General features: G+C 33.9%; 1 protein-coding gene across 1 annotated transcript in view; it reads right to left on the bottom strand.

Moving 5' to 3' along the window:
* Positions 1 to 9,357, bottom strand: part of LOC124371211 (protein yippee-like 5) — a 29,495-nt gene extending 20,138 nt beyond the window's left edge. Inside the window, exons 1-2 of the mRNA XM_046829542.1 lie at positions 9,134 to 9,357; positions 4,138 to 4,310 (exon numbers count right to left, since the gene is read on the bottom strand). Of these exons, the coding sequence (XP_046685498.1) occupies positions 4,138 to 4,298 (161 nt within the window). The 5' untranslated portion in view covers positions 4,299 to 4,310; positions 9,134 to 9,357. The remainder of the gene's footprint in view (positions 1 to 4,137; positions 4,311 to 9,133) is intronic.
* Positions 9,358 to 14,100: the final 4,743 nt, after the last annotated feature.

Genomic DNA, 14,100 nt, shown 5'->3' with positions numbered 1-14,100 from the left:
GTTTGTTTTTATAATGTTCGGGAGCAAGAGGTAAATCCTTGTGATGTTCATGTAAATTTGTTGGATATCCTAGATCAACTTCGAGAATATAGCCATAATCTTCGTCGCCAGTGAGTTCTAAAATTGTTTCTTGCCACTCTTCTTTTGTATATGTTTTAGGATTCATCCACTTGATATCACTAAACGGCAGTTTTTGCATAAGACCATAACCATAAAGGTTGTTTGCATCGACATAAAGTAAATAGTTTTCAGGTTTTGTCTTATCGAAATCTTTCAAATATTTGTTATTTGCTTTCACATATCGCTTAATACATTGAGAAATACCTCCACGAATACCTTTTTCAATCATTAAATACATATCGTAAACGTGTATCAGTTGAAGCTCGATTTTCGTTAATTTTAACATAGCGTCCCATGCGAGACTTGGAGCTGTTAGATAATGTGCTGGATCAAGTTTGTAACAATTTAGACAAATGTTTCTGAAGTTTTCGAATATATCAGCGAGCAATAGTACATCTTGGATATTGTACAAATCAGAGTAATTTCCAAGATTTTTATCTTTTAATTTGTTCCAAACGCTCAAGTAGTGTTGATAATCTTTCTCAGATATGCTCTCGTCTGTCAAAAGTGAATAGAAATCTTGAATTTTCAGCTCTTCTGTGTAATCAAGTTTTTCAATACTATCGATAAATTCGTAAGGAAATATACCTTTTCCAGATAGAATTTTAAAGATTTCTTCTTCGTCATTTGGTTGTCTTTCTAGAATTGCGTTCAGACCATCTTGTATAAAATGATTTGTATGTTTGAAGTCTTCTTTCTTGAGGTTTTTAGCTAACTTTTCAATAGACGATGCCATGAATCTAAATGTGTCTACGAAAGAAAACTTGATAAATTTTCTAGGTTTATCATTGTCAAACTCATAGCCATATCCAGAATTTACAGAATAATTTATGTATCGTTCATCGGTGTTTGCAATCAAATCAACGTTTCCATATTGTCTAGCCAATTCCTTTATGTACAAATGAGTATCGTAATTTGACATATTGTGACAGAAAACTGGGATGTTCTGGGGAAATTTCAAATTCAGATTGCAACATGAATGAGCTGTGCCTCGAAATTTACCTGTTAAATGACAATGATCTCTTACTTTTAATCTTTTTTCACCATCAAAACCTTCTGTTTCACAGATATGACAAACGTTTGAATTTTGATATGAAATTTCTTCTTCTTCGGTCAATTTCATAGGCTTCATGTTCCTTGAATTATATTTTTTAGCTATGTATTTTGATATTTTATTGAGTTCTTCAAACAATTTTGCAGGAACATTAGGCAAATCGTCTTCATTTTTTGCTCTATAACATATAGGTTTGTACATGCGATTGGTCACATTCGACACTAAATATAGAGTAAAACCATAAGGAATGTGCTTCTGAATCTTGGTTGTAGTTGATCTTTGTGGATTGTTCTTGCATGTCGGAATTTTTTCTAATATGCTCTCAAAATCCATATAAATAACGTACGGATGGTTAAACTTCTTTTGATAATTAGTAAATTTAGTTGTTTGACCTGAAAACGGCATAATTGGCTTACAAACTTCATGTTGCTTGCAAATTTCTAAATGATCTGTTAAATCTCCAGATTTGTAGAAATGGCTTAAACATCTTCTACATAGAAAATTTTTATGTCCATGTTTGAGAACTCACTAACCTACTTAAATCGGTTATCAAAACAAAATGAGATTTGTCTTCTTGTTTTACATACAGTAGATCAATATTTAATTCTGCATCATATTTTTCAGAAATTTGTAACGGAACAACCTTAATACTTTCATCAAAACTGTAGACATTGATAGACATTTTTGGATATTTGTACTTGGAATTGTAACTTCGTTTCTCAAATAATTGTATATCTTTTAAGGACATTGGATACTCGAAACCTGAAAATATCTCGTCATTTACAAATTTTTCGTATTGTTTTGCTCTGTCAACATGTGTCTCGGGTTTTTCAATAGCACATCGGATAGAATAAATAAAGCAATAATCATCTTTATTTTTGATATTTATACAAGCTTTTTTATCTTTGATTTTCTTTGGCAAATCGATATATGATCCAGCATTCATCATTTCGTGTTTGTTAAGGCTCAAAACTAGTTGTTTGCAGCTTTTAAATGTCCATCCTGAACCCCTATTTGGATGATTTGTCTGTTCTCGATGTGATAATTTATTAACTTGTTTAGAAATAAAGTCGTTTACATCAAAGATCTCGTCTGCTTTTATAGTAAAGTACATTGGGCAAGTTTGTGGTTTACCGTTTACTAAAGTTCGTTCGTATTCGCATTCCAAAGAGAGATATCCTTTACTATTTTTCACAGTGTCTTGAAATTTTTCTATTAAACTTTTAATTTCTGGGCGCATAATTGAAAGATATTTGTAAATTGACATAAAATTATCGCTCAAATTCGTTAAAATGTATTGCTTGAAAAGACCTTGCATAGAGGATAAAACTTCAACATCTATGATATTTTCAGGTTTTTCGTTAAGAGTTTTATCAATGTTTACAATGATTTCAGACTTGGTTTTATCGCTAGTACCGATAGCCAACTTTTCAGCTATTGAATGAATTTTTTCATCATTAAATAGGTCGAGATTTTTTTTTTTCAAAACTTTTGAAATTTCTCTTTAATTCTCGTAATTTCTCAATATTATTCATGTTTTCGTGATCGGCAATTTGATTTTCTCTAGCCCATTGTCTTAAATAATTTAGCTCCTTTTCATAAATTTCTTTATTTTTGGCATGGATTTTGGAGTTATAATGTCGATCATAGTTTTTTCTTAAAATTTCTTTTTTACAGAATGGACATGATATTTTATCGGGCTCCATTTATATTTAAAAAATTTGAGTGTGTCAAGTTTCACTATTTAGTAAAATATCTTTTTATTAAGGAAAATTTATCAACTTTTAAGCTTAAAGTTGGCAATAATTTGAGATAATTCAGTAGATTTTCAGGATTTTTCAAAAAATCTCTAATACTAGTGTGTAGGGACCTTAAAAAACCTTGATTTTAACCCTAAAAACTGTGATTTTGACTCCACATTGATTGATTTGACTAGACAGCTCAAGAAAGTAGAAGCAAACAGCTATAGATTCGGTAATATTTCATTCGTGAGTTACAGATTCGTTTATTGTCCTTTAAACAGTATTTTCCATTGATTTTCTGTTGGCTCCGAAAGTGGTCTAGAATCGGCAGGTCTATATCTACTTATATATATATATATATATATATATATATATATATATATATATATATAAAGTTACATTAATTATTGATGCTTGTTTTGTAAACTAAGGTTCATGTAATATATATATATATATATAATTTAAATAAATGAATTTATTTTTAGTTATAAATTTATACATGTTAGTTTAATTTTTAATGAGGTTAAGTGGTAGAGAGGACTTTATAGTCCTAACTTCATCTCTAATAAAGACATTTTTCAATTCATTTCATTTCATTTTCTATAACACTTGTATAGAAAGAGTAAAAATCACCCAATAATAGTCTGCCACAACTGCCAGTTTACGTTAGAATGGTATTAGTTATGAAATGGTGTGACTGATACTTCTGTCAGTAGACGCTGAACTGTCAGAGGGACAATTCTGTCCAAAGATTTTATATACTTAACCAGTAATACGATCTCTCATCCAGCAGGGATCACTTCTGGCTGGTTTATACCTTCCAATTGAACCCACCACTGGGCACAACAAAAACCGATGTGTCACTTAAATCTGGACAACCTTATGGATGTCCAGGAGCGGCACATCACTAACCGCAAATGTCGAGATTCTGGGGTTCATGGGCAATTCGATAAGTCTAGTCTACTGTGGGAGATGACTGTTGTACTTGGTGGGGTTTGTTCCCTACCTCAGAGGATCTTGTTAGCCTAATATGAAATCTGTTTAGTAGGTAAATAAAAAAAGACAAATAAAAATAAAGCTTATGAAAGGAGCAAACCATGATGTCTAGATCAATAATGTCTTCAGTATTACCTCCTGAGGATAGTTTATCAATTGAGAAGTCCGTGTAAGCATGAGCACTAAAAATGTGTTTAACAATTTACCTAATGAGTTTGCACTAACCTGTAGTTAAGATTGACCACCTTATTGAAGAGAAAAGCTCTCCCAGTAGCACCAGTGAACCTTGTGCTTATCAATTCACTTCTGTTTGTTAGAACAATGTCACATGACGCACAGTGAAACAAACGGGACCCTCCGATGTGCTCCAAAAAAATTCGCCCCATTTCTGGAATACCCTAAATAAACAAAACATATATATATTTTAAATGTTAGTGAATCAATCGTGTCCAAAATTTCTGCTCAAAACAACTTATTTTGAATCTCTTCAGTTAGTCCTGCCTAATTTGCAAACATACTAGGTACCCTATGTAGAAACTGTATTTATCCATGATTTGAAAAGAAGTACAATTATCTGCAAATTATAATGCATGTCAAGTTACTAAATAGCACAAAAAGTGTTAAAAACAGGGTAGTACAATATGCTAAAGATTTAGCATAATACATTATTTTATATGAACTCTGCTCAAACGTATATAAAGTGTCAAAAATATCCCCAGACAGTAAAATATTTTTGAAATGTTTAAGATAGAGCTACAAAACTTGGTACAGACTTACTGCAATTGAGATTTCAAAATAGTTTTAATTTTTTAACCCTCCAAGCGTCCAACATCAATACTTTTGATAGTGAAGGAAACAGGATTTTTCCGGACATTTGCCATCGTTCAGTGAAACAAGAAATCAGTAACACTATGTTTTGAGATCTGCAATCTGATCTCTTCTTCAGGTAAAGAACTAACCTAATACATAATTACAAACTAGGTTAAAATAAACAAATCTTACCAAAGCGTTGTGGCACGCCTAAGTCAGGAATCACAACCTACATGTTGTTTGTCAACTTCACTAACTCTATAAACATGCACTTAGTAAAAAACTATACAAAACACTAATCATTAAAACTTAACTACGGAATACAGGTCACAATACGTCTTCATTCGTCTACTAACCACCTACGACTGGCTGTGGTCACAACATCATTATTAAAAAATCATTGGTACTTTGGGATTATACCGACCACACCCAGACATGAATCGTTATTTCACATTTCGTTTCTACTGATTACTAGATTAGCGTAGAACAATATTTCGTCAATATAAAAACAGGAATTGTCTTATCGCAAACCCCTCCCATCCTCAGACAGAGGTCAAAGTCGAGCGTCTAGTAGATAACGTGATTGCAGAGTCTCGCCGCCCGTTCAGCTGGTGCATCGCTTTGTTGTACTTCCGTGTTTTACCTCTACATTTCTCCAAAACACAAAAATTCAACAAAAACAAACATTTACCAAACTAAACTCTTTATTTAAAAAACACTCAAAACTTGTTTTTATTCTTGATCACATTCCGCCACCCAAAATGCGAGTGCCTCCGGCCATCAGCGCGGGCTTCGGCAGCACCTTTGGTGCTGCCGAAGCCCACGCTGATGTCGACGAAAGAAAAACATCCCTCGAGATAGTACCTATCAGTAAAATATCAAATTCTAGAGGGGCTAATCAGAAATATAAATTGAATTGTAATGGAAAGGTAATTATGTACCGTGCAAATCACGTGATGCCGCGCGGCCTGCCGTAATCAGGATTCTCGAGAAAGATAAGATAACAGCGACAACAATACCGATCACAATACCTGGAAATGCTTGTAAGTTTGTAATTTTTGTAATTGAAGAGTTGTTTTTTCGTTCTATCATGTTTGTTTCTATAAATTTCTATTTTTGTGTTCTTCATACTGGTGTGGTCGGTATAATCCCAAAGTACCAAATCATTATTAAAAAAACTTACATCAATGTGTAATTGACTACCACAAGTAGGACAAAATTTCAAATGTGCACTTTTTGATTCCAATGTGTAAAAAAAGTTATTAATTAATACAAACTGTCCAACATTATACATTTCTGCCTTCAGGACAAAATTTTCTACAATTTGGCTATTCTGAATTTTGAATACAGTATGATAAGCGGCCACCAACACAATCGGATGATTATTATTTATTTTTAATATTAATACTATAGAATACAACATTTGATCTATGAAAATTCATAATCGTTCCAGCTTTCTTTATTTAGACTAGTGACATCATTACCAGCTGTTGTTATTTCGTTTATGTAGGAGGTCAGTGAAGACAAGAATAATGGCAACGAATATGCAAATATTGGCTCAAAATGTTTTAATAAACAAAGAAATCTTTAAATACTGGTCTCAAAAGTGAGTGCCTTAATGATCATCTTGCAGAATATAAGTATCAATGAGAAATTATGATTTTTGGTGGTGATCCATTCGAGCAAACATGTCTACCCTATGAAAGAATAGTACTACGCGGTTCAAGAGTACCTTAAATACAATTTAGGGTACTTCGGGATTATACCGACCACACCCAGACATGAATCGTTATTTCACATTTTGCTTCTACTGATTACTAGATTAGCGTAGAGAACAATATTTCGTCAATATAAAACAGGAATTGTCTTATCGCAAACCCCTCCCCATCCTCAGACAAAGGTCAAAGTCGAACGGTCTAGTAGATAACGTGATTGCAGAGACTCACCGCCCGTTCAGCTGGTGCGTCGCTTTGTTGTACTTACGTGTTTTACCTCTGCATTTCTCCAAACACAAAAATTCAATAAAAACAAACATTACCAAACTAAAACTAAAAAACTCTTTATTGAAAAAAACACTAAAAACTTGTTTTTATTCTTCATCACACTCACCACCCAAAATACGAGTACCTCCTGCCACCAGCGCGGGCTTCGGCTGCCCCGCGCTGATGTCAAAGAAAGAAAAACATCCCTCGAGATAGTACCTATCAGTAAAATATCAAATTCTAGAGGGTCTGATCAGAAATATAAATTGAATTGTAATGGAAAGGCAATTATATACTGTGCAAATCATGTGATGCCGCGCGGCCTGCCGTAATAGGGATTCTCGAGAAAGGTAAGATAACAGCGACAACAATACCGATCACAATACCTGGAAATGCTTGTAAGTTTGTAATTTTGTAATTAAAGAGTTGTTTTTTCGTTCTATCATGTTTGTTTCTATAAATTTATATTTTTGTGTTCTTCATAATGGTGTGGTCGGTATAATCCCAAAGTACCCAATTTAGTTATTCCATACGATTCATTTCTTTTACATATACACATATAGTATCTCTATATTAACATTTTTAAAGCCTAAAACTTAATTCAATTCGACATCATCATTCAAAATTTATTCAAAGTAAAAACGTGTTTGGAAATCTAAATAGAGAATAAAAAAGGTTCTTTTGTGTTAAACGGAGGCCACCTATTTATGTCTTTTAACATTGCTTTATTATCAAATTTAAAAATTTACAGCTTCTTACAATTATTTATCTGCTGCCATTGACTGCCAGAAATGGGAGATATCAGAGAGGAGCGCGTCAGTGGCAGTGTTTCAGTCAGTCAAAGTCAATAGCCTGTGCACCAACGGTACGATTATCTTATCTTCCTAGATAGCTATTCACTCACAACCTGTCTGTCTTACTCGCTTTGTCGCCTGCTTGTACTCAGTCTACTGATTTATATTTTAGTAATTGGAGATGAAAATTATTTTTCTTGCCGCAAAATGTCTGATTTTGTTTTGATTTGGAACCTTCCAAGAAGTGAAGAGTAAGCATGTTGTTGTTTCTGCAAAGTAAAGGACGTTTACCATCGTCAAAACTTTGTATGAATCATCATGGTATGAAATAGTATTTTACAAATGAAAACCCATTTTGGCAATGCAACACTAGACCGTGCCAGAAAAAAGTTGGACTTCTTGTTGACACTTTTCAAATAGTTTGTGACAATTGTTCGGTTCCTGTATTGCTGGTGCGAAGAACTAACTTCAGTTTCTAGGTGCGATAGACAATTAAACATGGGTGGGAACAGTGGACTGGAACAATTATATGAGGGAAGTGTATTCTTTTTCAGTTGAACAGAAAAATGAAGGGAAGATTGGTGGTGATGGATGTATTATTGAGATAGATGATAGACGAAACGTAAAACCAACACTTGCCGGATATCGTGGAACAGCTCTTCACCACCTGAAATCGTACGTGGCGGAGTACATGTGGTGATCAACGGCAGTTAACAATCAGTTTGATGCGCTCCTGTCCGACATCACCCAGTTCTGGCGGTCACAGGCACCAGATAAATAACTGTAAGTGGCTATAACTTTTTGCATTTGTTATTAAAGCATTTTACTTTGTGTTCATATTGTAATTTTACTTTCTTCACCAATGTTAAAAGACATAAATAGGTGAACTCCATTTAACACAAAAGTACCTAAAAGAATCATATATTTCGTTATTGACTAATGGTGGCGAGAACAGTGACGTACGTGTCTTCATTTCATAAGCAATCACGTTTATCCTTGAAAAGAAATGAGGTAAGTAAAGTAAATATTATTGTTTTGGTGTAATTATATATCATATTTTAATTTGTAAACTATATTAATATTTATACATTACTTTTTAAGATAGCAAACTAACCAAACCATTAGGCTATTATTCTTTGAAATATCTATTACATTATTTGGTTTGAAATTTTACTTTGTCATTTGGATGGTCATGAATATTGATGATTCCATATCATTCGATAATCATCAACCGATTGTGTTGGTGGCCGCTTATTATACTGCGCCTATTTCAAATACATGTGCATATGTTATTGCAAATTTTGTTTTATTTTGTACTTATTTTTAACTTTTTTATTTCTAAATTAAGACATTTATTTTCTTAACTCCACTTGTCAAGATTTATTATTAATTTTACAAGGAGAGTCTCAAGGGTTAAATGTGATGATCTAATCACTTTTAATTCATAACCATTAACTTTGGCCTGTTTTATTGATTTGCCATAACCCTACAAAATTTAATAGTTGTGCTCTAAAGCATAATTACTGTTCCCGTAAAAGGTTTCATATGTTTAACTTATGTAACTAAATATTTATAAGACATAGGCCTAGTAAAAAATATAGATTAATCTGTTGGCATATAAACTAAAGAACTAACCTAAACAAATTTCTAAATCTTGTTTTTTTCTTATTTCACGTTTGCAGTACTCTTAGCAAGTGTCACAACTTTATCTTAAATCAACGTGATGAATATTATATCCACTAAAATAATTTATTCTCTCTTCAAATAATTCTATTCAACAGTGCAAATCTATTCTGACATGTCAAGAAATTTAACTATACCTATCAATCTCGAAAAAATCAGTCTGTCTAAGCAAAGCAAACGCCACGACAATCAAGTTCACAGATCACTCAAAGTATAGACTTTTACTAACTGTACAGAGTAAAGTAAAGATAGATATTTCATAACCAAGGGTAAAGATCATACAGAGCTTATACGTAACGTAATATGATCGGGTGAATTGAAACCTAATTTAACTATTCTTCTTCATACTTAACAATAATGATGACTTTCATGTTTTCCGAAAGTAACTATTCTATCTTGTTCACTTTTCTTTATCTTTATCCTTTCAATAACCTCTTTGGAAGTTATTGATGTTCAACATCTGTTACTTGCTGCAGACGCAAAGATGTACACTGATCTGCAAAATCATCAAAACTGTAAAATTCTTAAACTATGCCTTTATCACATTGAGCAATTGTGTAAAAATAATTTAAAGACAATTAACTCAACAAAATGTTGTGTAATTAATTTTTAGCAAGGAATAAACCCAATCATTTGGAATTACTGACTAGACAAGATTGAGAGGATAACTGCAGTCAAGAGTATTGGAGTAATCTTGTCATCTAACCTTGGATTTCATATGCACATTGATTACGTTTGTAAGAAGCCTTATCAATTGCTGAGTCTTATTACCAGGGCACCTATAAATGGATTTGGTTTAGAAGCATTAAAATGTTAAATACACTTCCTTAGTCAGACCCTTTATGTAGTATTGCAATGTTGTACAATCTCTACATCAAACTGGCCTCATTGGCCGCTTAGAGACGACTCAAAGGTAATTCATTCGTATTGTTGGAGCTAAAATAGGTCATAACTCGTATTTCAATTTACCTGTTGAAGATGTAGCAGCTTGTCCAAGATCACCATACTTTATGAGGAGTATATGGCTGACGGTCTTTTCCCGGAAAAGCTTCTTGCAAGCGAGATTGGCTGCCCTATCTACTCCGCCTAAAAGTTTTTCGGATACAGGCAGTAACCCGCGCTAAGGAACTATTCCACTGACAACAATATACTTGTAAAGCGGTGTGGGTTGTGTGGTATATGATTTTTGTTTCAGCATGTGCTGTGGTAAGTGTGAGAATTTACTTCAGCAGAGAGCAAAATCTGGTATTCTCCCCTCCCTTTTCCTTTTCCTCCACACTGTCCACTAGACAGTAAACATAAAAATCCGAGCTTTTAGAAATGTTTCCCTTTATTTAACTTCTTCAGTACAATATGCACTACCGACCATAAGTTGTTACATGTTGACCTTCTTATTGATAATTATTATTATATTTCCCTGTTGTGTTTTGTTCTTGTTCAACCTTACTAGACCTTACGTATTGTCAATTTGGGAATGCCTTAGTATTAGTTAAAACATTTGCTTATTATATTCAGCATGGGATATAGTAGCATGTTAATTACCTAAATTTGTATGTATGTTAATTTCTTTTTAGTAAATTATGAGGTATTATCTACAATGCCATCTGCATCAAGGGAGCCTAAACAAGTTATGGACTACAGAAACTGTGATCTTGACTCTGTTTTTCGGCAGGTACAAAGCCTTGATTACCCAAGCCTAACAGACCTATCCCAATCGGAGATAACATTCAACTTGTTCTTTTCTAAACTTAGTGAGGTAGTGATGTCAAATACTCCTCTAAAAGTAATATATCCTACTAAATTTCCAATATGGTTTACCAAGGACCTTAAAATCTTAACTGTAAAGAAGAAAAGACTTCATAAGAAGTATAAACTATCAGGAGACTTTCATGACTATGAACATTTTAAAAAGGCTAGGAGAGAGTGCAAAATACTTTCACACAAATGTCATGAGGATTATATAAGTGGAATATAGAAGAGCATCCCGGGAAACGTCAAGTCCTTTTGGTCTCATGTAAATAGCCAAAAGGGCTCTTCTAATCTCCCACCAAGAATGTTTTATGGCAATGCTGAGGCACATGAAGCTCATGGCAAATGCAATCTTTTTGCTCAATTTTTTACATCAGTTTATAGTGACTCTGATGTCATCGCACCTTCGTTTGATTTTGAATGGAATATGTCTATCTCTAATTGTCCTGTTTTTGCCACAGACATCCAACGGAGGCTTGAGTTATTGGATCAGCACAAAGGAGCAGGTCCTGACGGCGTACCCCCACTGGTACTTAAGCATTGTGCTCACATTTTGGCACCACACCTTGCTCTGCATTTTGGGGTCTTACTTAGATCAGGTGTCTTTCCTGCCGTTCTCAAGCAGAGTTATATTGTTCCGATTCACAAGTCAGGTGACAAAGCAAATGTTAAGAACTATCGTCCTATATCTATTCAACCTGCCATTGCTAAAGTGTTTGAAAGTGTTGTTCTCGACTTCCTCTACTTTCGGCTTAGCCGTTGTATGGTAATGGAACAGCATGGATTCATGAGAGGACGCTCGACTGTGACGAATCTTCTTCAATTCCAGGAAGTCGTCACTTCTGCGCTTGTTAGCGGTCACCAAGTGGACTGCGTCTACCTGGATTATGCCAAAGCATTTGACAGGGTTAATCATCATATTCTGCTTGCAAAGCTGAATGGATATGGGATTTGTGGGTCCTTGTTGAAGTGGCTGGAAAGTTATCTACTGAACAGAGTGTTTCTGGTCAAATGTGATGGCACTACATCAACGCCTTATCCTGTCCTTTCTGGCGTACCGCAGGGATCCCACCTTGGACCCCTGCTGTTTAATCTATTTATAAATGACATTGGAGGTGTGGAGGTGTTATTACCACTAAATTTTCTATGTTTGCTGATGACATCAAAGTTTATACCTGTGTGCTTAGTGAGCAAAAAACTCCTCCCTAAGTTACAATGACCATATTTTGAACGTCACTTCTAGAGCCAATGCTCTCATCGGTTTCATTGTAAGATCTACTAGAGACTTTAGATCCCCAATCACCATGGTCAATCTATACAAGACCCTAGTACGCCCTGTTTTGGAATACGGTTCTGTAATTTGGTCACCCTATCAAATTGGCCACAATGAGATGCTGAACAGGGTTCAGGTACGTTTTGTGCGTCTCCTCGGAATACGACTTGGATATACCTTTCTGGGCACTCCAGTGGCTGAAGTGGAGGACATGTTTGGCTTGCAGTCCCTCTCTCTCCGAAGGAAGTTCCTCGACCTTGTGTTTTTGAACAAGATCGTGAGTGGTGTGCTGGATTGCCCGGTCATCTTAAGCTACATCGACATATCCATCCCAAGAGGTACTAGGTCGAGGACAATCTTCCAGAGAAGATCCATGCCCTCATACTATGCGTATAACTCATCAGTCCCAAGACTCCTCCGCTGTGGCAGTGACGTGGCTCCACTGATTGACTTCTTCATGAGGCCAACTGGATTTAGAAATGAACTATTTCAAATTATTTATAAGAAACCCTAGTTGGGCTTTTGTTGTGGCAGTATCATAGGTATGGCAATTTCTGTTTAGCGTAAAATTTTTGCACTCTTTTGTTACTTTATGTATGCCTAACTCATTGTGTGTTTGTTATTGTCTTGGTTGTTGAAGTTTGTTCTAGGTTTATCTTTTGTTATTTCTTTAGGAAATTTAATTTTGTTATTTTTAAAATTTTTATTATATTGTTATAGTTTGTTTCAAGTTTATTCCTTGTTATTGCTTTAAAAATTTTACTGTTGTAGTCGTTCAAGTTTTATTTTTGATTGTTGCCCTCTTTTCTTGTCTGGACACTAGTCTTGTTACACTTGCTGTTTTGCTCACCAGCTCCTGACTTTTTTTTGTCTTAGTTGTTATCCACATACTTAATGCATATATTATTGTGTATTCATATAGTATTAGTATGCCTATATTGTATTGTGTTATTCGAATATTATTAATTATTATTGTAAAAATGGTGGATACCGTTGATGAATAAAAAAAAAAAAAAATGTAAACCCTTAAAAAGTAGTATAATGCTGTTGCATGTTCTGTTGTTAGTTACTGTTACGCTCTCCTACTATATTTAATTTGTTAATTCTTTTTATTACTTTATATATTATTGATCCGTCACACGTGTAAATCTTAGATAACAATAAATTATCCAAACTTAATTAATGGCTTACTATAGCATGCTGAATAACGGATTTTTATTTTGTTATGTTTATTTTATAATTGCTCAAATTAATGCTCTAAAATAATGTTAATATTTCACTTATACCATTTATATAAGCAGCCAATGTCACTAAATATTAATATTGATAACAATGTAAATAAATTGCAAAAACTTGTATTCTCTTAGCTAAACCTTCACCAATAAAAGTACCGGTAGCATACAAGGTTTGTCACAGTTGATCCTTCCGCAAGAATGGTATATGGTGGGACTGATAACAGATCCCAGACAGTAGCACAGCTATAATCTCTGATAACATTAGATTTTCAAAAATTTGGTCCATAAATGTTCTAAAGAAAAAAGGTCAATTATTGCTCATCCTTTGATAGTTAAAAAAAAACTTCAGGATACACACCTTTATTACGTAGAGGTTGCAGAGGGGTTGCAGTGTAGAAGCAAAGACGTAATTACTTTTGGTAAAGTCAACACAAAAAATATTTAATGAATTTTAAGGAAGTAATTGGGATTCAGATGATAGTCTATGAGGTAAATTCAAGAGAGGAAGCTAAGAAGCCTTCTGGTGATATAGACATTTCATTTTTTACCGTGCAATGTAGACCAAATTTCTTGGGAATTTGTCATAATCATAAATAAATCCCATAATTGTATAACAATATGCAGTGAACACCTGGAAATCCTTAATGCTGATGATAAATATA

The sequence above is a fragment of the Homalodisca vitripennis genome, unplaced genomic scaffold (genome assembly GCF_021130785.1).
Source record: "Homalodisca vitripennis isolate AUS2020 unplaced genomic scaffold, UT_GWSS_2.1 ScUCBcl_1120;HRSCAF=4345, whole genome shotgun sequence".
In the NCBI taxonomy this organism is placed as follows: Eukaryota; Metazoa; Arthropoda; class Insecta; order Hemiptera; family Cicadellidae; genus Homalodisca; species Homalodisca vitripennis.
The sequence above is the reverse complement of the archived record's forward strand: the minus strand, read 5'-3'. Positions and strand labels throughout refer to the sequence as shown.